Raw genomic sequence first — 26,563 nt, forward strand, 5'->3', positions numbered from 1 at the left:
TCCTGTCCACGTTCCCCGCAAGCCCAAGAAGCCCAACTCGGCAATCGCAGTGTTGTCGAGTGCGGCTCAGCACGGGCCGCGAGGTTGTCTGCTTCATCCCCGGGAGGGTCACACTCTGCAGGAACACCACATTGTCCTTGTGCAGGGCGGCCGCACCCAGGACCTGCCGGGCGTCAAGCTCACCGTTGTGCGTGGCAAGTACGACTGTGGCCACGTGCAGAAGAAGAAGTGACAGCTGGGGCCACGGTGGGCTGGGCACCCCTGCAGAACATGAACCTTCCGCTCCGGGCTACCACAGGGTCCTCTGATGCTGGCCTTTGCGCCTCTAGAGGCAACCACTCATGGATCCAAGTTCTGGCTCCGCCTCTTCCATCAGGACCATGTTAAGCTATAGGAGTTGTGGGGGTACAAAGGGTGCCCTTCTGTCAACACCCTTGGCTCCTGTGTTTAGAGGGGTGGGATGAAGGACCTTTTCTGCTGGGATGAGACACTGTACTGCCCTCTGCTGGGAAGGGGTTTTAATAAACATCCTGGCCCTTGCGATGTGAACCCTTGTGGAGTATTTGCCCTCCTTGTGGCTGGCAATGGACATCTCTGAGCTTCAGTTTTCCTCCTCCAGAAAATATAGCTCCATTGGTGGTATCTCCTTTATTTGCTTGTTGAGATTAAATTCGATGCTCTATGTGCATAACACGCACGGAGGGCTATTGTTTATTTTTATTTTTTTTAGACAAAGTCTTGCTCTGTTGCCCAGACTGGAGTGCAGTGGCACGGTCTCAGCTCACTGCAACCTCTGCCCTCCGGGTTCAAGTGATTCTCCTGCCTCAGCCTCCTGAGTAGCTGGGATTACAGGTGACCATCACTACGCCTGGCTAATTTTTGTATTTTTAGTAGAGACAGGGTTTCAACCATGTTGGCCAGGCTGGTCTCAAACTCCTGAGCTCAGGTGATCTGCCCACCTTGGCCTCCCAAAGTGCTGGGATTACAGGCGTGAGCCGCCACGCCTGGCAGAGGGCTATTCTATTTTAAGCTTAGGAGTCAGGTAGGTGGCACGGGGGTCCCAGGTCTCCTTCCTGCAGGTCATGGGTTCTAGGCACATAATCTCTGCCCTCAAGCATGGACATCTGGAAAATGGCAGTAATTGTAATGTTGATGTGGAAGCGGTGTGGAAAGGATTCAATGGGGTGTGCTGCTCCACACCTGGGAGCTGTTCTTTTATGTGTGTGTGTGTGTGTGTGTGTGGAGAGAGAGAGAGAGAGAGAGAGAGAGAGAGGCAGAGTCTCACTCTTGTCCAGGCTGGAGTACAGTGGTATGATCAAAGCTTACTTCAGCCTTGACCTCCTGGGCTCAATGATCCTCCCGCCTCAGCCTCCTGAGTAGCCGGGACCACAGGTGTGTGCCACCAGAGCTGGCTAATTTTTCCGTTTTTTTAGAGTGGGAATCTGGCTTCGTTGCCTGGCGAACATGGCGAAACCCTGTCTCTACTAAAAATATAAAAATTACCTGGGCATGGTGGCATGTGCCTGTAATCCCAGCTACTCAGGAGGCTGAGGCAGGAGACTCACTTGAACCTGGGAGGTGGAGGTTGCAGTGACCCAAGATCAGCACCATTGCACTGCAGCCTGGGTGACAGAGTGAGACTGTCTCAACAAAAGAAAAAAAGATGTGGGAACTGTGTTTATACCATTGGGCTCTGGAGCCCAGCACTGCTCCAAGCCCTGCCTCCCCTACTTACTGGCTGGGTGACTTTGGGCAGGTCGTTTACACTTTGAGCCGCACCAAATGGCACTGATAAGGGTGTATGTCTGAGAGCTGTTAGGCGCAACACAGCCTCCTGAGGGTCTCCTGATTGTAAACGTGAGGCCTCATGGTCTTTTAGGATCAGAACTGGTGGCAGACAAGTGCACTGATTACAGATAAAAATTGCCCATCCCCTCATATTTAGCACCAGTTTTATTGAGCTAGTTTGTTGGCCATGCCTAGCTGAGAGATAGAGAAGTGGAGGGAGATGGGGGGACAGGAGAGCTTTTCCTCATGGCATACCTTGCTCCAGGAGTCTGTATACAGGAGTGTGGAGAAAAGGAAGTGTTACTTTGCAGGAAGTTGCCCCCAAAGCAAGGGCAGGAGGTGGGGGTGGGGAACTTGGCCTCTGATGGAATTCTGGAATTCTGATGAGAGGCACCAGCCTGACCCGAACAGGAGATGCTGACCGGCAGTGCTGGGCATGTTGCACAGAGATGGCTTGTTACACGGCCCCATGGTGGGATCCCGAGTGCCGAGACCACCTGGGTCGTGGAGACCCTAACCCAGTGGCGCTAGAGGAATTAAAGACACACACACAGAAATATAGGGTGTGGAGTGGGAAATCAGGGGTCGCACAGCTTTCAGAGCTGAGAGCCTCGAACAGAGATTTACCCATATATTTATTAACAGCAAGCCAGTGATAAGCATTGTTTCTATAGATTATAGAGTAACTAAAAGCATTTCTCACAGGAAATAAAGGGATGGGCTGAAATAAAGGGATGGGCTGTGGTTAGTTATCTGCAGCAGGAGCATGTCCTTAAGGTACAGATCGCTCATGCTATTGTTTGTGGTTCAGGAACCCCTTTAAGCGGTTTTCCGCCCTGGGTGGGCCGGGTGTTCCTTGCCCTCATTCCGGTAAACCCACAACCTTCAGCGTTGGGGTCATGGCCATCACGAACCTGTCACAGTGCTGCAGAGATTTTGTTTATGGCCAGTTTTGGGGCCAGTTTATGGCCAGATCTGGGAGCCTGTTCCCAACGCCAGAGATTCCCCAAACAGCAGATGATCCTGTTGGTCTCAAGGACAGACTGCCTCAGCGGACCTCTGCTCCCTGCCAGTGACCATTACCCCCAAAACATGCTGGCAAGTCTCTGCCTCCTGCGTCGCCGGCCTTCCCCCTCGTACAAATCCTGGGTTAGCCTTTGTTTTGTGACTGAGTCTACTGAGATCCTTGCAGGAGAAGACAGTTTGCAGGCAAATGAATGAAATGTCTCTTTCCTGACACCCCCCTTCTAGGGGGCTGAGAAAGCTGTGAACAGCCTGGTTTGTCACACAGCATGTTGGCCACCACGCTGAAGCAGCAGCAAGCAGGTTCATGGAAGGTGTACTGAGAACCAGCCACATGGGACCCCCTACTGTCCCTGGGTATCCTCTGGCTTCTGGCTGCAAGGCTCGTCTTTTTTTTTTTTTTTTCTTTGATATAGGGTCTTGCTTTCTTGCCCAGGCTGGAGTGCAGTGGTGAAATCATGGCTCACTGTAGCCTCAACCTCCTGGACTCAGGTAATCCTCCCACCCAAGCCTCCCGAGTAGCTGGGACTACAGGCGGCACCACCATGCCTGGCGAATTTTGTAAAAATTATTTGTGGAGACAGGGTCTCAGTGTGTTGCCCAGGCTGGTCTTGAACTCCTGAGCTCCAGTGGTCCTCCCACCTTGGCCTCTTGAAGTGCTGGGATTCCACAGGTGTGAGCCACCGCACCTGGCTGCAAGGCTGGTCTTGACTGACGACGTCAGGCGGTAGTCCAGTCGCTAGGACAGACGGATCCTGACCCTCACGCTGGAGTGGGTCACAAGGGCACCGTAGTGCCCCACCCAGGAACTCACGTCTCTCCCGTACTGCTCAAAAGATACGTAGCGGATGCCCTTGCCAAAGTTGGTGAAGACATGGGAGACCTGCAGGGGGAAGGGGAGTGAGAGCGTGAGGGCTTGCGGGCCCCTTCTCTTCCTCCACCTGAACAGATAGGCCCCAAGGACTGAGGAGGTGCCAGTCCTGCACTCGGTGCTGGGGATGGAGCAGTGAAGAAAGCAGGAAGAGGACCCCGCCCTGGCGGAACTGCCATTCTAGCAGGGGCCTGGCCACTGGAGATAGGTGGCGGTGAGGGGCCGGGGCATTCTGCCAGGAAGGTGGCAGGAATGTGAGTAGAGTGAGTTAGCAAAGGCCCCACAGAGGTGACACCTGAAGGAGGGGAGGGAGCCAGGAGGGGCTCGGGAGGGAGGGTGTCCCAGGCAGCGGGAACGGCCCGTGCAAAGGTCCCGAGGTGGGAACATGCCTGGAGCTGAGTGAGGGGAGATGAGAGGGGTCAGGGAGGTCATGGGCAGATCATGGCCTTGTGGGCCACAGGAGGACTTTAGCTTTTTTTTTTTTTCAATTTAAAAAAGTCGAGATAAAATTTTCATAAAACAAACTTTTCATTTATTTATTTATTTTTGAGATGGAGTCTCACTCTGTCACCCAGGCTGGAGTACAGTGGCACGATCTTGGCTCAATGCAACCTCCGATTCTCCTGCCTCAGCCTCCCGAGTAGCTGGGATTACAGGAACGTACCACCACACCCAGCTAATTTTTATATTTTTAGTAGAGACGGGGTTTCTCCATGTTGGTCAGGCTGGTCTTGAACTCCTGACCTCAGGTGATCCACCCGCCTTGGTCTCCCCAAGTGCTGGGATTACAGGTGTAAGTCACTGTGTCTGGCCAAAATTTACCATTTTATTTTAATTATTTATTTTGATGCCACGACTTGCTCCATTGCCCAGGCTGGAGTGCAGTGGCATGATCTCAGCTCACTGCAACCTCCACCTCCCCCAGTTCAAGAGATTCTCCTGCCTCAGTCTCCCCAGAAGCTGGGATTACAGGCACTCGCCACCATGCCTGGCTAATCTGTGTATTTCTAGTACAGACAGGGTTTCACCACGTGGGCCAGGCTGGTCTTGAACTCCTGGCCTCAAGTGACCCACCCGCCTTGGCCTCCCAAAGTGCTGGGATTACAGGCATGAGCCACCACACCTGGCCCAAAATTCACTTTTTAAAGTGTACAATTCAGTGGTTTTTAGTTGATTTGTGATGTTATGTGGCCATCACCACTACCTAATTCTAGAGCATTCCCATCACCCCAGGAAGAAATTCTGCATCCGTGAGCTGTCACTTCCAAGTCCTCCCTCCCCCAAGCCCTGGCAGTCACCAGTCTTCTTAGTGTACATTTCATATGTGTGGAGTCATACAGTATTTGTCGTTTCATGTCTGGCCTCTTTCAGCATCGTGTTTTCAAAGTTTATCCACGTTGCAGCGTGAATTGCTGCTTCATTTCTTTTCCGTGGCTGCATAACTTTGGCTTTTACTGTGAGATGTAGCCACAGGAGCATTACAAGCAGGGAGACTTGTGATCTAACTCATTATTATTATTATTATGACTATTTTTAGTTAGGGTCTCTGTCTGTTGCCCTAGCTGGAGTGCAGTGGCAAGATCATAGCTCACTGCAGCCTCGACCAACTGGGCTCCAACTATCCTCCCACCTCAGCTTCCTGAGTAGCTGAGACGACAAGCTCAAGTCACCATGCTGGTCTAATTCTTAATTTCTTTGTAGAGATGGGGGTCTTGCTATATGGCCCAGGCTGGCCTCAAACTCCTGCCCTCAAGCTGTCCTCCCATGTTGGCCTCCCAAAGTGGTGGGATTACAGGTATGAGCCACCGTGCCCAGCCGAAACATTTACTTTGGTAACTGAGGTGTGAGGATCAAGACAGCATAGTCTTGGGGCCAGACTGGGCTTCAGTCCGGCTCTGCACTGGGCCAGTCACATAACCTCCCTGTGCCTCTGTTTCCTCAACTCTAGAATGGAGATAGGATTTTGCTTCACCGCTGCATTTCCGGCACCTAGAGTGGTGCCCAGCACACAGTAGGTGCTCAATCAGTGTTTGTTGAACATTAAGCTGTTGTGCTAATGAAATGAATCAATATGTAAGCCTCTTGACACAGGGCTTGGGATGTAAGAAGGGTTCAATACTTCTTAGCTGTTATTATAGATATCCAGTGGTGACAGAAGAGAAACCATGCAGACAAGAGGCTGGGTGTGTGTGCCTCTAGGGGGTCGGGGGGAGCTGGAAGGTAGTCTGGACCCACCTGTCGGCAGCCCCTCTCAGTCCACTGAAGGACCGGGTCAGGTGAGGCTGAGAACTTGACCACTTCCTTTTCATACACGTCTAGAAGGCGGACCCGGAGCTGGTAGACGCAGCCGCAGTTCTCTCGAGCACCCCACCTGCCAGGCAGCAGTCAGCCTCTATGCCCCCGTCACCCAGCCAGCATTCTGGGTTTCAGGGTGGGAGGCTGAGGGCTGGGCCTTCCCGCATCTTGCTGAGGGTTCTGCACATCTGGACCACATTTGGAGACGTCCTGGCCTGGGAACCTCTAGGGGAGGAGCCTTGGTGGTTCTGGGGTAGAGCCAGAAGCTGGGGGAAGAGCCTGGGTGATCCGAGGGTGGAGCCAGAGCCTGGGGGAGAGGTCTGGGTGGTCCTGGGGTGAAGCCAGAACCTAGAGGAGGAGCCTGAGCCTGGGGGAGGGGCCTGAGTGGTCCTAGATGGAGCCAGAGCAGGGGAGGAGCTGGGGTGGTCCTGGGGGAGGAGTCTGGGTGGTCCTGGGGTTGATTCTGGAGGCTTTTGGGTGGGTAGTTGGGGGACGGGAAAGGATGCTCTGGGGAAGAACCACAATGCAGGGCAGATGCCTGATGACTTCAGGGAGGAGCCAGAGCCCCAGGGAAGAGACCAGATTTTCTATGGAGGAGCCACAGCCTGAAGGAGGAGCTGGAATGCTTTGGGCAGAACCTGGGTGTTTTGGGAAGAAGGCATTCATCCTAAGCCTGCAGGCTCCGAAGCCAGTCCTGTCCCAACTATGCTCCCTGAGCCTCAGCTCACAGGGCACCATGCTCCCAGCCCTTCAGAGGCATCCACAAAGGGGTCGGGGGAGATGTCTCGTTTCAGAGGGGTATCAAGCCAGTCAGTGGCCCCCTGTGGACCACCCCAGCCTGCTGAGATGAGGGTGGGCAGGAGTACAGAGTGGGGGCTCCGGCTTCTCCAAAGCTCTCTCCTCCCTGGCTCTGCATCACTTCGCCTCTCAGTGTCATCACAAAGGGTGCACAGTGACAGCCGCTACCCATGGGGTGGACGGGGCGGGAAATGAGCCCCTGCTGCAGAACCGCTGCCAAGCCTACTGCTGCTCCAGGGCAGGGTGCCACTCCTCACTCACCAGTCAGCCACACAGATCTCAATCTGGGCGCTGTCCAGTAGCTCCTGCCACACACCTTCCATCACCAGGTCCACAAGCTGCCTCTTGGAGCACCATCTGGGAAGGAGAGATGGCAGTGGGCAGGGCAAACAGTCCTGGCATTCAAGGCGCAGTCAGAAACCACCTCCTCCAAGAAGCCTCCCTTGATAATCCTCTCTAAAGCAGCCCTCAGGGTTTGCTCTAGCAGATCTGAAGATGTATGATGGGCTATACATCTCTCCTGGGCCTCTTGGATTCCCTTTGCCATTCTCCACCCTGCTGCGGGCTCCAGGCAGCTGACCTGTATGAAAGCCTGACCCTCATCTATGTGGGATAAGACATGAGTACAAATGAAGGCCACATACTAGACATGTGAGCGGGGAGCTCTGTGGTGGGCCTCCTCAAGTGCGAGGGCCCCGGGTCTAAAGCTGGATAGCCTGGTCTCTGTCACCTATTGCTTCCTGTTGGATCAGCCAATGGGATGCTTCAGCAGGGGATGGAAGTGAAGGAGGTGACTAAAATCAGGGTATATATCCTCTTGGGTCCTTCTCAAGGGACTGCCTTGTCCCCCAAGGAAAAAGCACAGCTCCACAGCACTCTCTTCTCATTTTTCAGTAACTGTTTCCTCCCCTCACCTCTAGTAATCTAGGGGTGGTAATGTTCCTTCCCTAACTGTTACTAGCTCAGGGACTCCTGCCAACAACTTTGTAAACAGTCCTTCACTTCAAATTAGAATGTGCCATAATCATACACATTGTGCAGTATTGGTGGAAGGACAGGTAAGTTGACCAACGGAATAGAACAGAGGGCCAGGAACTGGTCGAGCGTGGTGGCTTAGGCCTGTAATCCCAGCACTTTTGAGAGTCCAAGGCAGGTGGATCACCAGAGGTCAGGAGTTCGAGACCAGCCTGGCCAATATGGTGAAACCTCTTCTCTACAAAAAATACAAAAATTAGGCCGGGTGCGGTGGCTCACGCCTGTAATCCCAGCACTTTGGGAGGCCGAGGTGGGTGGATCACAAGGTCAGGAGATTGAGACCATCCTGGCTAACAGAGTGAAACCCCGTCTCTACTAAAAATGCAAAAAATTAGCCAGGCATGGTGGCGGGCGCCTGTAGTCCCAGCTACTTGGGAGGCTGAGGCAGGAGAATGGCATGAACCCGGGAGGCGGAGCTTGCAGTGAGCCGAGATCGTGCCACTGCACTCCAGCCTGGACGACTGAGTGAGACTCCATCTCAAAAAAAACAAAAAACAAAAAACAAAACAAACAAAAATTAGCCAGGCATGGTGGCGCACCCCTGTAGTCCCAGCTACTTGGGAGGCTGAGGAAGGAGAATCACTGAAACCCAGGAGGCAGAGGCTGCAGTGAATGGAGATCGCGCTAGTGCACTCTAGCCTGGGCAACAAAATGAGACTCTGTCTCAAAAAATGAAAACAAAAAAAATCAGAGTGCCAGGGATAGACCTAGGTATGCACAGAAACTTCATAAACCGTAGAGATGGCATCATCATTCCATGGGGAACAGATTATTTCTTTTTTTTCTTTTGAGTCAAGGTCTTATTCTGTCGCCAGGCTGGAGTGTAGTGCCATGATCCTAGCTCACTGCAACCTTGAACTCCTGGGTTCAAGAGATCCTCCCACCTCGGCCTCCCAAAGTGCTGGGATTACAGGCATGAGCCATCATGCCCGGCCTTCAGTTTCCTACTATAAAGTGGGGGCAATAATAGTATCTATGTCACAGGGTTGTTGCCAGAATTATATGTAAAGTGTCTAGTACAGAGTAACCCCTTGTGGAGGCAAAAGTGACTCTATCTTGGATGCTAATCTGCCATGTTCACTTTTTTTTTTTTTTTTTTTGAGACAGAGTCTCACTCTGTTGCCCAGGCTGGAGTGCAGTGGTGTGATCTCGGCTCACTGCAATATTTGCCTCCTGGGTTCAAGCGATTCTCCTGCCTCAGCCTCCCCAGTAGCTGGGACTACAGGTGCGTGCCACCACGTCCAGCTAATTTTGTCTTTTTAGTAGAGACGGGGTTTCCTCCTGTTGGCCAGGCTGGTCTCGCACTCCTGACCTCAAGTGATCTGCCCGCCTCGGCCTCCCATAGTGTTGGGATTACAGGCGAGAACCACCATGCCTAGCCCAAAACCCTGTCTTTAGATCAAACTGGTCTTGCTGTTGTCTCACAAACTGCAGGCGATGATGCACAGAGCATTACTGCCTGTGGTTGCTAACCTTCCTGATTTTTCCTTGTATCTCTGGCATATAAAACAGTACCCTCAACAAGAATTTGTTGATTGATGGAATGAATCAATGAATAAATAAGTGGGGGAAGGAGAGGGTGAAGGCGGCGATGAGGACAGTGTGGGGGGTAGGGTCCCTTTCTCTCTCTGGGGCCCTTGCCCCAGGGATCGGGGCCTCTCACTTGGGCCACTCACTCGAAAGAGGTCACGAAGCAGGTCTGCGAAGGAGCTCCAGGTACCGGTGTTAGGTTCTTTTCTATGGCCCAGCCGTTCCCGCCGTGCTCCACCTCCCAGCCTCTGAAGCCCTCTGTGGGAAAACAAGAGTTGAACATATGATTTACCTGCCAGCCTGCCCAGCAGAGACTCAGCAACCACCCAGCTTGTGCTGTCCACCAGCCTGTCCCTCTTGTGCTCCAATCCTCCCTGGTTTCTCCTACCGACTCCTCCTCCCATTATCCTGTATTCCTGGTCCTCCCCTAGAACTGCGACTCTCAGCCTTGCCCATCCACTCAGCTTCTCTTCAGTCACCCTTACTTGCTCTTTCTCCTTCAGTCGTGCTCTTCACTGTGTGTGTGTATGTGTGTGTGTGTGTGTGTGTGTGTGAGAGAGAGAGAGAGAGAGAGAGAGAGAGAGAGAGAGAGAGAGAGAGAGACAGGGTCTCTATCGCCCAGGCTGGAGTGCAGTGGCTCCATCATGGCTCACTGCAGCCTCTAACTCCTGAGCTCAAGCGACCCTCCCATATCAGCCTCCAGAGTAGCTAGGACCACAGGTGCATGCCACCACACCTGGCTAATTTAATATTTTTATTTTTTTTTTTTTTGAGACGGACTTTTGATCTTGCTGCCCAGATTGAAGTGCAATGGCATGATCTCAGCTCACTGTAACCTCCGCCTCCCAGGTTCAAGCGATTTTCCTGTCTCAGCCTCCTCAGTAGCTGGGATTACAGATGCCTGTCACCGCGCCTGGCTAATTTTTGTATTTTTAGTACAGGCAGGGTTTCACCATGTTGGCCAGGCTGGTCTCGAACTCCCAACCTCAGGTGATCAGCCCGCCTCAGCCTCCCAAAGTGCTGGGATTACAGGCATGAGCCACCGCGCCCAGCCTAATTTTCAAAATTTTTAGAGACAGAATCTTACTTTGTTGTTCAGGCTGGTCTCGAGCTCCTGGCCTCAAGCGATCCTCCCACCAGCGCCTCCCAAAATTCTGGGATTACAGGCGTGAGCTACTGCGCCCCACCCTTTTTTTGTTTTGTTTTGTTTTTTTGAAGACAAGGTTTCTGTCACCCAGGCTGTTATGCAATGGCACAATCATAGCTCACTGCAGCCTCGAACTCCTAGGCTTAAGCGATCCTCCTGCCTTGGCCTCCCAAAGCGTTGCCATTCCCACCGCGCCTGGCCTCTGCCCTGTTCTGCATCCCCTCTGCATATCAAACTGCCTGCTTTCTCCCCTGGCCCAACCAGGGTCTTCCTGCCTTGCCCGGTCCACTTGTCCCGATTCCTGGCTCCACGGTCTTCAGCCCCGCCCACCGGACCTACAGCCCAGGCACTGCGCCCCTCAGCCCCGCCCCCTGGCTCCTACAGCGGTCTCGCCCATTGGCTACATCTGTCTCAGACTCTGCCCCGGCCCCGCCCCTGTCTCGCTCACCCCGGCCCCCACCCCCAGCCTCCTGGGCACCGCTCCCTAGCACCCACGCTCTCCGCAGGAGTTGAAGATGAGGTTGCGGCGGAAGGGCGCGCGCAGACAGTAGCGCGCCAGGGCACACAGCGGGAACTCCTCCTTGTCTTCGTTGCTGGGCAGGCAGCGTTGGGCCACTGCATAGAGTGCGCGGCCCTCGGCGCTGCGGTCGCGGGCCAGCTGCAGCAGCCACACGGTGGGCCCGTCCACTATGTCGCGCCAGGCGCGGCACACTGGGCGGCATCGCGTGACCAAGGCGCGTGGAGGCACGTGGCTCAGAACCTGCACCAGCAGCTCCGGGGGCAGCGCGTCCAGGGCCAGGGACGGGTCCGCCGGCAGCCGTCGCCGCGAGAGCCGGGCGCCCATCTCTAGCAGCCGGAGTCCTGCAGGTAGAGAGGGGTCGGTAGGCGGGTCAGCGCAGTCAGGCCACCCTCTCCCTACTGTGCCTCCCAGGGCGCAAGGCCCCTGCAGCTCGAGAAACCCCATTAGGTCCATGGGCAACCAGGGACCCATTCCCCTCTCTGATTCTGGGCCTCTCCCCATCTTTCCCCCTTGGGCAAGACTCTGACCCCCGTCAGGACCACTGATCACAGCTTCCATCTGTCGTTCACTTGTGTCAGGCTAAGCGCTTCACGTATATGACCAGTGAAACGGCAAAATAACTAACATAACTAACCCCATTTTTGTTTAAGGGGATTTTACCCATTTCTGCACATAGGCTAGGATAATTTTAGAGCGCTGAGATAATATGCAAAAACAGCAATCATGTAGTTTTTCAAACTAACTCTGGGATTAAAGAAGTATGTAAATAACTATGTTTTGTCAAAGATTTATAGAAGCACTGTGACCCAACCAAGGACAAAGAAGTCACCAACCTCCTCGGACCCTAGCTGGCACCCAGATGTCTGCAGTGGTCACCTCATTATTTTATTGTTATTACTTTTTTATGGAGCTAGAAACCAGGACTACAGCCTGTACCTCCTGGGCTTGAGTGATCCTCCTGCCTCCTGCCTCCTGCCTTGAGGGCTCAAGGCCCTCAAGTAGCTGGGCCTATAGGTGCATGCCACTATGCCCAGCTAGTTTTTTATTTTATATATTTTTTTGTAGAGATGGGGTCTCACTGCATTGCCCTGGCTGGTCTTGAACTCCTGGGCTCAAGTGATCCTCCTGCCTCAGCCTCCCAAAGTGCTGAGATTGGTATGAGGCACTGCGCCTGGTCTGTTCGTCACCTCTTGATCACAATGCCCTTCTCTTCCCTCTGCCCTTAAAAAAAAAAAAAAAAAAGAAAATTGTACTGATTTAAGATGGTACTTTAGGATGATAGTCCACTGTGTTCTCAGTTTGCTGGCTCTCCAAATAACTTGCTTTTCCTCCCACCAGCTGTCGTCTCTCTTGAGTTTGGGGTTTTTTTTTTTTTTTTTTTTTGAGATGGAGTCTCGCTGTAGCCCGGGCTGGAGTGCAGTGGCCGGATCTCAGCTCACTGCAAGCTCCGCCTCCCGGGTTTACGCCATTCTCCTGCCTCAGCCTCCGGAGTAGCTGGGACTACAGGCGCCCGCCACCTCACCCGGCTAGTTTTTTGTATTTTTTAGTAGAGACGGGGTTTTACCGTGTTAGCCAGGATGGTCTCGATCTCCTGACCTCGTGATCCGCCCGTCTCGGCCTCCCAAAGTGCTGGGATTACAGGCTTAAGCCACCGCGCCCGGCCGTGGGGTTTTTTTTTTTTGAGGCAGTCTCATCTCACTCTGTCACCCAGGCTGGAGTGCAGTGGCCTGTCTCCGCTCACTGCAACCTGTCTCCCAGGTTCAAGTGGTTCTCCTGCCTCAGCCTCCCGAGTAGCCGAGACTACAGGAATGCGCCACCACACCTGGCTGATTTTTGTATCTTTAGGAGAGACGGAGTTTCATCATGTTGGCCAGGCTGGTCTCGAACTCTGGACCTCAGGTGATCCACCCACCTCGGCCGGGATTGTAAGTGCTGGGATTGTAGGTGTGAGCCACCGCGCCTGGCCTGAGCTTGGCTTTCTTTTCTTTTCTTTTTTTTTGAGACGGAGTCTCGCTCTGTCCCCTAGGCTGGAGTGCAGTGGCACGATCTCAGCTCACTGCAAGCTCCACCTTCTGGGTTCACACCATTCTCCTGCCTCAGCCTCCTGAGTAGCTGGGACTACAGGTGCCCGCCACCGTGCCTGACTAATTTTTTGTATTTTTAGTGGAGACAGGGTTTCACCGTGGTCTCGATCTCCTGACCTTGTGATCCGCCCGCCTTGGCCTCCCAAAGTGTTGGGATTATAGGCGTGAGGCACCGCGCCCGGCCGGCTTTCTTTTCTAAAACTGAGTCTTACTCTATTGCCCAGGCTGGAGTGCAGTGGCACAATCTCGGCTCACTGCGACCTCCGCCTCCCGGGTTCAAGCGATTCTCCTGCCTCAGCCTCCCAAGTAGCTGGAATTACAGGTGTGTGCCACCACACGGCGCCAGTAATTTCTGTATAGAGATGGGGTTTCACCATGTTGGCCGGCTGGTCTCGAACCCCTGACCTCAAGTGATCCACCTGTCTCAGCCTCCCAAAATGCTGGGATTTCAGGCATGAGCCACCATGCCTGGCCTGAGTTTGGCTTTCGAGTGTCAAGCTGCCAAACCTGGGTTGGGTTACAGACCCACAAGGAAATCCACTGTGGAAGAAACCATGTGTTCCAACTACTGTAACCTTTGGAACCCATGACCCATCTTCAGCAAAATCTCTTCTTGCCTCAGTTACTTCTCTGAACATTCCTACTACCTTCTTGCTTAACTGGAACCCAGCTCTCTTGTGGGCGTTCCAAGTGGGGAGGTCTCTGTGCTCCTGGGAGCTGCTTCCTGACCATTCTCCCTCCACCCTCCCCAAAACCCCCAGCCATGAATCTCATCACTACCCTGCCTCGTGCGTCATCTGCTGACCCAGATCATGACTCCTGTCTTCTCCCTAATTTTAGTTCTGGGCTCACAGCCGCTCCCGCGGCTCTTAGCATCATTCTCAGTGATTTCCATAATCAGATAGATAGTTCTTCTGCAGCCCCAACCTCTCTGTTCCCTGACCTCCCTCCAGTGGCTTTATCCTTCCCCAACCTCTCCCTCTCATAGTCACACCCAGACCTTGTTCAATAAGAGCAGCCTCTTCAGAACCTCCATTTCACACACTCACTCTCCACCCATCACTTTCTCTTTCCACCTCATTCCCTCCAGTGCCCAACTCGCACGATCCTTCCAACCCACTATGATCTCCCATCCTTTGTCCCTTTCATTTTTCACGCCCCCTCACCTCCCATGCCCTCATTCCTTCCTTAGCCAGCTTAAATGCCATGGTTAATCATTAAAAACATTCTTGATCTGGCATGCTGGCTCATGCCTGTAATCCCAGCACGTTGGGAGGGCAAGGTGGGAGGACTGCTTGAGGCCAGGAGTTTGAGATCAGCCTGGGCAACACAGCGAGACCCCATCTGCACAAAAAATAAAAAAAATTAGCCAGGTGTGGTGGTGCACACTTGTAGTCCCAGCTACTCCAGAGGTTAAGGTGGGACAATCACTTGAGCCCAGGAGTTGGAGGCTGCAGTAAACTATGATTGTGCTGCTGTACTCCAGCCTGGGCAACAAAGTGAGACTCTGTCTCTAAATAAAATAAAATAAAAAGAATAGCAAAAAAAAGTGGGGCTGTTGCTAGAAGGGGAGGTGAGGTCAAGAGAGGGTTTGGGCTGGGCGAGGTGGCTCACACCTGTAATCCCAGTACTTTGGGAGGCCGAGGTGGGCAGATCACTTGAGGTCAGGAGTTTGAGACTAGCCTGGCTAACATGGTGAAACCCCATCTCTACTAAAAATACAAACATTAGCTGGGTGTGGTGGCAGGCACCTGTAATCCCAGCTACTCGGGAGGCTGAGACAGGAGAACTGCTTGAACCCAGGAGGTAGAGGTTGCAGTGAGCTGAGATCGCACCATTGCACTCCAGCCTGGGTAGCACAGTGAGATCCTGGCTCAAAACAAAACAAAACAAAAACAAAACAAAAACAAGCAAAAAAAAAAAAAAAATGAGAGGTTTGTTTTGAGATGGGAGACAGGATGCTGTGTGGGCTGACAGGAGATCCAGTGCATTGGGGGAAATTGAATGAGCAGCAGAGAGAGGTGAGAACCAGGGACTGTGGCTGGAAGTGGGTGGGAAGGTGGGAGCAGGTGATGGGACAGTCACAGCAGGAAAACGGGTGTGGGCATGGGTGCAGGTAGGTGGTAGAGGCAGGGGCGGCTGTGGAAGTTCACTTTTCATCTCTTGCATTTTCTCTGCAAAATAAGAAGCCAAGGGAGAGTGAAGCGGGGGGAGGAGGTGTTGGAAAGGATTAGGGGAGAAGGGAAAAGGTGTGAATTCGTTGTCTAGAAGAGAGGAGGAAGGAGGGGATCAGAGAAATGTCATATGGCTGCCAGGCAGCATTGGAGTCTGCCTGAGGGTCAAGTTCACAGACTTGAAGTTAGCCTGGCCAGGGGGCTGTGTTGTTTTCTAGCCCACTTGAGTTGTGTGGGCGCAGGCACGGTGGAGAGGAAGGCTGGATTTAACCGGGGTCTCATGCAAGAAGCAGCCAAAGGGGGCAAGGGTGTGTGCAGAGAATGTGTTCTTTTTTATTTATTTACTTTTTTGAGACGGAGTCTCACTCTGTCACCCAGGATGGAGTGCAGTGGCGTGATCTCAGGTCACTGCAACCTCTACCTCCTGGGTTCAAGTGATTCTCCTGCCTTAGCCTCCCAAGTAGCTGGGATTACAGGCGCCTGCCACCATGCCTAGCTAATTTTTTTATTTTTAGTAGAGACGAGGTTTCACCGTGTTGGCCAGGCTGGTCTCGAATTCCTGACCTCAGGTAATCCACCCACCTCAGCCTCCCAAAGTGCTAGGATTATAGGTGTGAGCCACTACGCCGGGCCGAGAATGTGTTGTTTTGTTTTGTTTTGAGACAGAGTTTCACTCTTGTTGCCCATGCTGGAATGCAATGGCGTGATCTCGGCTCACTGCAACCTCTACCTTCCGGGTTTAAGCAATTCTCCTGCCTCAGCCTCCCGAGTAGCTGGGATTACAGGCACCCACCACCACATCTGGCTAATTTTTATATTTTTAGTAGAGACGTCACCATGTTGGACAGGCGGTTCTCAAACTCCTGACCTCAGGTGATCCGCCCAACTCAGCCTCCCAAGGTGCTGGAATTAAAGGCGTGAGCCACCGTGCCTGGCCTGAGAATGTGTTATTTTTTATTTTTTGAGACAGCATCTTGCTTCTTCACTCAGGTGGGAGTGCAGTGGTGTGATCACGGCTCACTGCAGCCTTGACCTCCCAGGCTCAAGTGATCCTCCCACCTCAGCCTCCCAAACTGCTGGGATTAGAGGCATGAGTCACCGCATCCAGCGTCTTTGTTACTCTTTGTGGTAAAACTTCCCAAAAAAGCAATCTACCCGGTATTTTCTGCTTCCATTTTTCCTAAAACCTTTTCTTTTTTTTTTGAGACAGAGTCTCCCTCTTGTCACCCAGACTGGAGTGCAGTGACACAGTCTCAGCTCACTACAACCTCCGGCTCTGAGGTTCAAGTGATTCTTGTGCCTCAGCCTCCCGATTAGCTGGGACTACAGGTGCATGCCACCATGCCTTGCTAATTTTTGTGTTGTTAGTAGAGACAGGGTTTCACCATGTTGCCCAGGCTGGTTTTGAACTCTTGGGCTCAAAGGATCCTGCTGCCTTGGCCTCCCAAAGTGCTGGGATTATAGGTGTGAGCCACTGTGCCTGGCTCCAGCTCCACTTCTTGCTATAAATTATATAAGCAATGGCAAGTCACTTAATCTCTTTATACCTCAGTTTCCCTTTCTGAAAATGGGGCTAACAGTGCCTCCATCATAGGGCTGTTGTGAGGATGAAATGAGTATTTTAAAGCACTTAGGAAAAGCCCCTGCAGGCTCCTAAATAAGAGTGATATTAATTTAATATTAGTCCGGGCGTGGTGGCTCACACCTGTAATCCTAGCACTTTGGGAGGCTTAGGTGAGCGGATCAATTGAGGTCAGGGGCCTGGGCAACATGGCGAAACCCCATCTCTACAAAAAAGACAAAAATTAGCAGGGCATGGTGGTGGGTGCTTGTAATCCCAGCTACTCGGGAGGCTGATGCAGAAGAATCACTTAAACCCGGGAGGTGGAGATTGCAGTGAGCCGAGATCGTACCTCTGCACCCCAGCCTGGACTCCGTCTCAAAAAAATGATGTCAGGAATTTTTGCTACATTCATGGACTACTTTCCTTTCATGACACAGGCTTATTTCTTTTTTTTAAATAAAACCTTAATTTGTTTAAAAATGACAATAGTTGACATGAATTGAGCACTTATTGGGCACATACAGATAACAAGCTTTAGATCATTAAAGCCTCTTGAAAAGGGCACCCTCAAAGGAGAGTTTTGCCCATTAAACAAGATGATGGAATTCACGAACTGATCCAGCTTAAATGCTCAGCACAGTGGCTTAATAAGGGCCAATAAATGCCACTAAATGAAAATGTCACAGCTAAAATAGTTGTGTCAGCCGGGTGCGGTGGCTCATGCCTGTAATCCCAAGATTTTGGTAGGCAGAGGTAGGTGGATCACTTGAGGTCAGGAGTTCAAGACCAGCCTGGCCAACATGGCGAAACCTGTCTCTACTAAAAATACAAAAATTAGCCGGGCGTGGTGGCGGGAGCCTGTAATCCCAGCTACTCAGGAGGCTGAGGCAGCAGAATCACTTGAACCCGGGAGGCAGAGGTTGCAGTGAGCCAAGATTGCGCCACTGTACTCCAGCCTGGGCGACAGAGTGAGACTCTGCCTCAAAATGAATAAATAAATAAATACATAAACAAATAAAATAGTTGCTGTCTTTTTAAAAAAAATGATGTGTCATAATCATGGCAACTAGCATAATTTAGTATTTCACATTCATTTTTAAAATATTAATATTAATTTTCACAGGTGTGAGCCACCATGCCCAGCCCCGACGTCATCTTTATTCCTACTGCAGAAAGAATGAAGTTGTGGAGACAGACTTTATAAAGACCAAGCTGTGCTTTTCTCCAGGTGGTTCTGAGTTGCATTAATAGTTCACTGAGGCCCGGTGCTTGAACCCAGGAGGCGGAGGTTGCAGCGAGCTGAGACCACACCACTCACTGCACTTCAGCCTGGGTGACAGAACGACTCTGTCTCAAAAATAAATAAATAATTCCCTGAGGTTTATAAACAAGTCTACCAGCCTGCATGGCATGGATGTGATGCTCATCAGAGTTTAGTTCCCTGGAGTTCTTAGGAGGACTTCTTGGTTCCCATTCTTCTTAGGAGTGTGTTCCCACTGGCAAAAGGAGGATCTCTGGGGCTGGGGGTGGGCCCCTCGCCCAACGAAGACAGCCAGACTTCACCAAGGAGCAGAGGTGTTCAAGAAACGTACTGAATGAGCCCTCAGCTATACCACACAAACCATATTAAATGCTTGTATGGGGCCCTAGTGTGGTGGCTCATGCCTGTAATCCCAGCACTTTGGGAGGCTGAGGTGGGAGGATCGCTTGAGCCCAGGAGTCCAAGACCAGCCTGGGCAACCTGGCGAAACCCCATCTCTACAAAAAAAATACAAAAAAGTCAGGCATAGTGTCACGCACCTGTAGTCCCAGCTACTTGGGAGCTGAGGGGGAAGGATCACTGAGCCTGGGAGGTTGAGGCTGTGGTGAGTCATGAAGGGGCCACTATATTCCAGCCCAGGTGATAGAGTGAGACCCTGTCCTCAAAAAAAAAAAAAAAGAAAGAAAAAAAAGTTTGTGGCTGGGCAGGATGGCTCATGCCTGTAATCTCAGAACTTTGGGAGACCAAGGCAGTCGGATCACCTGAGGTCAGGAGTTCGAGACCAGCCTGGCCATAATGGTGAAGCCCCATCTCTACTAAAAATACAAAATTAGTCAGGTGTGGTGGTGTGCTCCTATAGTCCCAGCTACTTGGGAGGCTGGTGAGAGAATCGCCTGAACCCAGCAGGCAGAGGTTGTGGTAAGCCACTGCACTCTAGGTTGGGCAACAAGAGTGAAACTGTCTCAAAAAAAAAAAAAAAAAAAAAAGGAAAGAGGAAAGAAACACGAAAAGTGGCTGAACAGTCAAAGACAGGTTTATTTTGGAGAATAAGCCTGAGGGGCTTCTGGAGGATTTTTTTTTTTGGAAAAGTTTGAAAAGTACCCACTGCAAGGTTGAATGCCAACTACTGGCTGGGTCACAATAGGACAAGTAGGGCCTGGTACTGCCTGCTTCCAGGGTTTTTGGGAGAGTGTGTATTTGGAGGAAGGTTACTGGCTATCAGAGTGACCAGGGAATGCTACTGGTACTCAGCTACCCAAAGAGACCCAGGATGCTATGGCAGACTGTATTTTTCAAAAGTGGCTATGATAACATTTCCTATCTGACATGCTCTTTAAGTTCACCACTGCTCATGAAGCTGTGGGGTCCACATTGCTCCCCTGGGCACGTGCAGGCCTTTGCAACTGCCTCAACTTTCAAAGCACTGCAGAAGTGGATTTCATTCTCTCTCTGTCTCTCTCTTTAAGAGACAAAGTCTCACTCTGTCGCCTGGTTGGAGTGTAGTGGTGTGATTATGGCTCACTGAAGGCTCGAACTCCTGGGCTCAAGCGATCCTCCCAACTCAGCCTCCTGATGGGACTGCAGACACATGCCACCATGCCCAGCTAAGTTTGTTATATATATATATATATTTTTTTTTCTAGAAATGAGGGGTCTCCCTATGTTGCCCAGGCTGGTCTCCTCCTGGGCTCAAGTGATCCTGTCGCCTTGGCCTCCCAAAGTGCTGGGATTACAGGTATGAGCCACTGTGCCAGGCCTGCTAAGGGGTTTCTGAGGCTGGATCATAAAAGAGTATGCAGCCTCTGCTTGACTGTCTTTCTTTTTCTTTTCTTTCTTTTTTTTGAGATGGAGTCTCTGTTGCCCAGGCTGGAGTGCAGTGGCCCAATCTCGGCCCACTGCAATCTCTGCCTCCTGGGTTCAAGCAATTGTCCTGCCTCAGCCTCCCGAGTAGCTGGGATTACAGGCGCACGCCACCATGCCTGGCTAATTTTTGTATTATTATTATTATTTTTTCAGTAGAGACAGGATTTCACCATGTTGGCCAGGCTGGTCTTGAGCTCCTGATCTTGTGATCCGCCCCCCTTGGCCTCCCAAAGTGCTGGGATTCATTAGGCTGTGCAATTTGTGCACTTTCTATAAAAGGTTTGCTAAAAATGGGCTGGGTACCATGGCTCATGTGTGTCATCCCAGCACTTTGGGAGGCTGAGGTGGGAGGATCGCTTGAACCCAGGGGTTTGAGACCAGCCTGGGCAACACAGTGAAACCCCATCTCTACAAAAAATAAACATTAAAAAATTAGCTGGACCTGGTGGTGTGCACTTATAGTCCCAGATACTAGGGAGGCTGAGGTGAGAGGATTACTTGTGGCCAGGAGTTTGAGGGTACAGTGAGCTATGATTGCACTACTGCATTCCAGCCTGGGTGACAGAGTAAGACTGTCTCCAAAAACAAAAACAAAACACCACCACCACCACCAAAACAGAACACATACCCAAAACCCTCAACGTTTGCTAAAAATGATAAAAACAAGAAAAACAGATATGGTAGTCCATGGAAAGGAACAAAAAGATGTCCAAAAACTTTGCTCAAAGTCATCAAACAAAAGATGTGACTAGTTTAAAACAGAAGAATCTGTGAAAATGATTAAGAGTTAGCTTATAAGTATTTCCTCAAATTGTATAGTTTTTTTGAGGCCAAGACCTTTTTATACTGACTGGAAAATTCTGCACAAAAAATACCTCTGTGAATCATGATACCAGTTTGTTTTTGGTTTGTCCAGAGTATACTTTTGTCCAGAATGCCAGAGTATATTTATAATAATCCATTCTTCTTCTTCTTCTTTTTCTTATGGCTCTGGGGACTGGGATCAGCTATGTGGTCCTCATTTAGGGAACTTGTGCCTTTGCCATCAGATGGATGGGGCTGGGTCATCTGAGGCTTCTTCCATCCTAGTCTGGCAGCTGAAGTGAGGAGACCCGAATAGCTGGTGCTCCTTAGACATTTCTTTCTATTTTCACCTGGTCTGTCCAGCTACTTTCAGAAAGAAACCAAATAATATCTTTCTTTTCTTTTTTGAGACAGAGTCTTGCTCTGTCACCCAAGCTGCAGTGCAGTGGCATGATCTCAGCTCACTGTAACCTCAGCCTCCTGGGTTCAAGGGATTCTCCTGCCTCAGCCTCCCGAGTAGCTAGGATTACAGGTGTGCATCACCACGCTAAGCTTTGTATCTTTAGTAGAGAGAGGGTTTCACCATGTTGGCCAGGCTGGTCTCGAACTCCTGACCTCAGGTGATCCACCCAACTCGGCTTCCCAAAATGCTGGGTTTACAGGTGTGAGCCACCACCCCCAGCCGATATGGAACATTTCTATTGCCCCAAGAGGTTTATCCCTTCCCATCCAACCTCCCCACTCCCACCCAACGGCAACTACTATTCTGTTTTTATTTATTTATTTTTTCATTTTTTTGTTTTTGTTTTTGGTTTTGTTTTTTGAGACAGAGTATTGCTCTGTCATCCAGGCTGGAGTGCAGTGGTGCGATTTTGGCTCACTGCAACCTCCGCCTCCCAGGTTCAAGAGATTTTTCTACTTCACCCTCCGGAGTAGCTGGGATTACAGGCACGCACTACCACGCCCGGCTAATTTCTGTATTTTTTTTTTTCTTTTTTTTGAGACGGAGTCTCGCTCTGTCTCCCAGGCTGGACTGCAGTGGCCGGATCTCAGTTCACTGCAAGCTCCGCCTCCTGGGTTTACGCCATTCTCCTGCCTCAGCCTCCCGAGTAGCTGGGACTACAGGCGCCCGCCACCTCGCCCGGCTAGTTTTTTTGTATTTTTTAGTAGAGACGGGGTTTCACCGTGTTAGCCAGGATGATCTCGATCTCCTGACCTCGTGATCCGCCCGTCTCGGCCTCCCAAAGTGCTGGGATTACAGGCTTGAGCCACCGCGCCCGGCCTAATTTCTGTATTTTTTTTTTTTTTGAGGTGGAGTCTCGCTTTGTCGCCCAGGCTGGAGTGCAGTGGTGTGATCTCTAATTTCTGTATTTTTAGTAGAGACAGGGTTTCACCATGTTGGCCAGGCTGGTCTTGAACTCCTGAGCTCAATTGATCCGCCTGCCTCGGCCTCGCAAACCTGCTGGGATTACAGGTGTGAGGCACCTCGCCCGGCTGCTGTTACTATAAATTCAATTTTTCTTTTCTATAATTTCACGTAAATGGAATCATATAGTGTGTCGGCTATCTATGACCTCATTGTTCTAAGCTGCAAAACTGGAGTTTGGTTCTAACCCACCCAGGGACGCTGTTAAAAAGAAAAAAAAAAGCGCCGGGAACGGTGGCTCACGCCTGCACTCCAGCCTGGACAAGAGCGAAACTCCATCTCAAAAAAAAAAAGAAAAAAAAATACAATAAAATAAAAAATAAATAAATACAATTGGAGTTTGGCTCTTTAAATCTTCTTCCTTTGCTGACTGACAAGATGCTACATTTTTTTCAGTAGAGGGCGCTGGAGAGACGTTGTAGGAGGAAAGGGTTTGGCTTCCAGTTTCCAGACTTGGCTCCTGCAGGGCAGTTACTCCCTCAGCGAGCACGCTTCTCCAGCCTCTGACTCCTACGTGCGTGCGGTTTCTTTAGTGTCAGGAAGTTTCTCTGGCACATGGCTCCTGAAATATGGCAGTCAGCAGCACCCACCTCAGCTAAGACACTTCCCTGTCAGCTGCTTTCCCCATCATCTTACTGGATGGACTTCTGCCGCATTCTACTGGTGCCGCACCACAGGGATGCCTTTGTCCTTCGGTGAGCCATGGCAAAACTACTCAAGCAAGGTCGGGGTCACAGCCTGGGGCTCTCATCTTTCTCGGGCTCTCTTAGACTTAGGAGGAGTGGCTGCTCCTTGTATCTGCTATTTCTTTCTTTTTTCTTTTTTTTTTGAGATGGAGTCTCCCTTTGTCACCCAGGCTAGACTGCAGGGGCATGATCTCGGCTCACCGCAACCTCTGCCTCCTGGGTTCAAGTGATTCTCCTGCCTCAGCCTCCCGAGTAGCTGGAACTACAGGCGCCCACCACCACGCCCAGCCAATTTTTTTTGTATTTTCAGTAGAGACGGGGTTTCACCATGTTGGCCGGGATGGTCTCGAGCTCTTGACCTCGTGATCCACCTGCCTCAGCCTCCCAAAGTGCTGGGATTACAGGTGTGAGCCACTGTGCCCGGTCTATTTCTACATTTGTTAGTATTCTCTTTATTTCTTAGTAACCAGTTCCTCTTACTCTAATCCCCTATTATAGTTAACAATTCTGTATATTAAACAATCGCTGTTCAAATTACTGTGTGGTTTGTCTCTTGGTTGGATCCTGATACAGTATGTGTCTCCTTGTGAAGAAGGCATCTGGGCCAGACGCAGTGGCTCACGCCTGTAATATTCCTTGAGTTGTAGGCATGGCTTAGGGTTATTTGTCCTCTCCTTTAACATAATGTAACATAACATAATGTGATTCATTACTATATATATGTATTTTTTTGAGGCAGGGTCTCACTCTGTTGCCCAGGCTAGAGGGCAGTGGCGCCATCATAGCTCACTGCCACCATGACCTCCCAGGCTCAAGCAATCCTCCCATCTCAGCCTCCAGAGTAGCTGGGACCACAGATGCACCCCACCATGCCTGGCTAATTTTTAATTTTTTTTTTGAGACAGGGTCTTGCTATGTTGCCCAGGCTAACCTTGAACTCCTGGGCTCAGCAATCTTCCCAGCTTGGTTTCCCAAATTGCTGGGATTACAGGCATGAGCCACTGCGCCTGGCCCATCCACTTGTTGTGTATCAACCAGTAGTCTATTCCTTTTTGTTGCTGAGTAATGGTCCACTGAATGCATAATCCACAACCTGTTTATCCACTCAGTATGATGGACATTTGGGTTGTTTCCAGCTTAGGGGTATTATGAATAAAGCTGCTATGAATATTCATGTACAAGTGTTTGAAGTGTTTGTGTGGACATATGTTTTCATTGCTTTTTTTTTGTTTTTTTTTTGGAGACAGAGTCGTGCTCTGTCACCCAGGCTGGAGTGCAGTGGTGCAATCTCGGCTCACTGCAACATCCGCCTCCTGAGTTCAAGCCAGTTCTCCTGCCTCAGCCTCCCAAGTAGCTGGGATTACAGGCACATGCCGCCATGCATGGCCAATTTTTCGTATTTTAGTAGAGATGGGGTTTCACCGTGTTGCCCAGGCTGGTCTCAAACTCCTGAGCTCAGGTAATCCGCCCACCTCAGGCTCCCAAAGTTCTAGGATTACAAGGGTGAGGCACCACGCCTCGCTTTATTTTTTTTTTTCGAGACAGACTCTCACTCTGTTGCCCAGGCCAGGCTGGAGTGCAGTCTCGCGATCTTGGCTCACTGCAACCTCTGCCTCCCGGGTTCAAGCGATTCTCCTGCCTCAGCCTCCCAAGTAGCTGGGATTACAGGTGTGAGCCACTGTGCCCGGTCTATTTCTACATTTGTTAGTATTCTCTTTATTTCTTAGTAACCAGTTCCTCTTACTCTAATCCCCTATTATAGTTAACAATTCTGTATATTAAACAATCGCTGTTCAAATTACTGTGTGGTTTGTCTCTTGGTTGGATCCTGATACAGTATGTGTCTCCTTGTGAAGAAGGCATCTGGGCCAGACGCAGTGGCTCACGCCTGTAATATTCCTTGAGTTGTAGGCATGGCTTAGGGTTATTTGTCCTCTCCTTTAACATAATGTAACATAACATAATGTGATTCATTACTATATATATGTATTTTTTTGAGGCAGGGTCTCACTCTGTTGCCCAGGCTAGAGGGCAGTGGCGCCATCATAGCTCACTGCCACCATGACCTCCCAGGCTCAAGCAATCCTCCATCTCAGCCTCCAGAGTAGCTGGGACCACAGATGCACCCCACCATGCCTGGCTAATTTTTAATTTTTTTTTTGAGACAGGGTCTTGCTATGTTGCCCAGGCTAACCTTGAACTCCTGGGCTCAGCAATCTTCCCAGCTTGGTTCCCAAATTGCTGGGATTACAGGCATGAGCCACTGCGCCTGGCCCATCCACTTGTTGTGTATCAACCAGTAGTCTATTCCTTTTTGTTGCTGAGTAATGGTCCACTGAATGCATAATCCACAACCTGTTTATCCACTCAGTATGATGGACATTTGGGTTGTTTCCAGCTTAGGGGTATTATGAATAAAGCTGCTATGAATATTCATGTACAAGTGTTTGAAGTGTTTGTGTGGACATATGTTTTCATTGCTTTTTTTTTGTTTTTTTTTTGGAGACAGAGTCGTGCTCTGTCACCCAGGCTGGAGTGCAGTGGTGCAATCTCGGCTCACTGCAACATCCGCCTCCTGAGTTCAAGCCAGTTCTCCTGCCTCAGCCTCCCAAGTAGCTGGGATTACAGGCACATGCCGCCATGCATGGCCAATTTTTCGTATTTTAGTAGAGATGGGGTTTCACCGTGTTGCCCAGGCTGGTCTCAAACTCCTGAGCTCAGGTAATCCGCCCACCTCAGGCTCCCAAAGTTCTAGGATTACAAGGGTGAGGCACCACGCCTCGCTTTATTTTTTTTTTTCGAGACAGACTCTCACTCTGTTGCCCAGGCCAGGCTGGAGTGCAGTCTCGCGATCTTGGCTCACTGCAACCTCTGCCTCCCGGGTTCAAGCGATTCTCCTGCCTCAGCCTCCCAAGTAGCTGGGATTACAGGTGTGCACCACCACGCCTGGCTAGTTTTTGTATTTTTAGTAGGAGACGGGGTTTCACCATGTTGGCCAGGCTGGTCTTGAACACCTGACCTTAAGTGATCTGCCTGCCTTGGCCTCCCAAAGTGCTGGGATTACAGGCGTGAGTCATCGCGCCCAGCCGTTTTCATTGCTCTTGAGTAGATACTTAGGAGTAGAATTTTTGGATCACATGACAGGTGTATATTTAATGTTACAAGAAAATGCCCGCAGTTCCAGCATGACTGTGCCATCTGCATTCCCAAAAATTCTGTATGCATTGCATTCGCCAGCACCTGGTATTGGTACTATCAATCTTTTAGAAAGTTTACACAGAATGGTTTCCTTTTCATTCCTTCAGGATACTTTCCTCTACCCAGTTCTCCCTTATTAATTTTTTTGTTTGTTTGTTTGAGACTGAGTCTCTCTCTGTCACCCAGGCTGAAGTGCAGCAGCATGATCTCGGCTCACCGCAACCTCCGCCTCCCGGGTTCAAGCGATTCTTCTGCCTCAGCCTCCTGTCCCTTATTAATGTTTAACTCTTTTGGCCGGGGACGGTGGCTCATGCCTGTAATCCCAACATTTTGGGAGAATGAGGCAGGGGGATTGCTTGAGGCCAGGAGTTCCACACCAGCCTGGGCAATACAGCAAGACCTCCATCTCTACAAAATATAAAATTAACCAGACATGGTTGCAAGCACCTGTAGTCCCAGCTACTCGGGAAGCTGAGGTGGGAGGATCACCTGAACT

The 26,563-nt window shown here is 50.8% G+C and overlaps 1 protein-coding gene across 3 annotated transcripts in view; it reads right to left on the reverse strand.

Annotated features, from left to right (window-relative positions):
- Window positions 1–2,347: 2,347 nt before the first annotated feature.
- FBXO17 (F-box protein 17) overlaps window positions 2,348–26,563 on the reverse strand; it is a 36,407-nt gene continuing 12,191 nt past the window's right edge. For 2 of the 3 annotated variants that reach the window (XM_033226142.1, XM_033226141.1), the window contains exons 2-6: window positions 10,983–11,348; window positions 9,487–9,598; window positions 7,037–7,132; window positions 5,918–6,053; window positions 2,348–3,694 (exon numbers count right to left, since the gene is read on the reverse strand). In XM_033226142.1, the coding sequence (XP_033082033.1) occupies window positions 3,551–3,694; window positions 5,918–6,053; window positions 7,037–7,132; window positions 9,487–9,598; window positions 10,983–11,331 (837 nt within the window). In that variant the 5' untranslated portion in view covers window positions 11,332–11,348 and the 3' untranslated portion in view covers window positions 2,348–3,550. Of the gene's footprint in view, window positions 3,695–4,752; window positions 5,137–5,917; window positions 6,054–7,036; window positions 7,133–9,486; window positions 9,599–10,982; window positions 11,349–26,563 lie in introns of those variants that run through there. The other variant, XM_033226143.1, reaches the window with a different exon arrangement.

The sequence above is a fragment of the Trachypithecus francoisi genome, unplaced genomic scaffold, assembly GCF_009764315.1.
Source record: "Trachypithecus francoisi isolate TF-2019V2 unplaced genomic scaffold, Tfra_2.0 Lachesis_group12, whole genome shotgun sequence".
NCBI lineage: Eukaryota > Metazoa > Chordata > Mammalia > Primates > Cercopithecidae > Trachypithecus > Trachypithecus francoisi.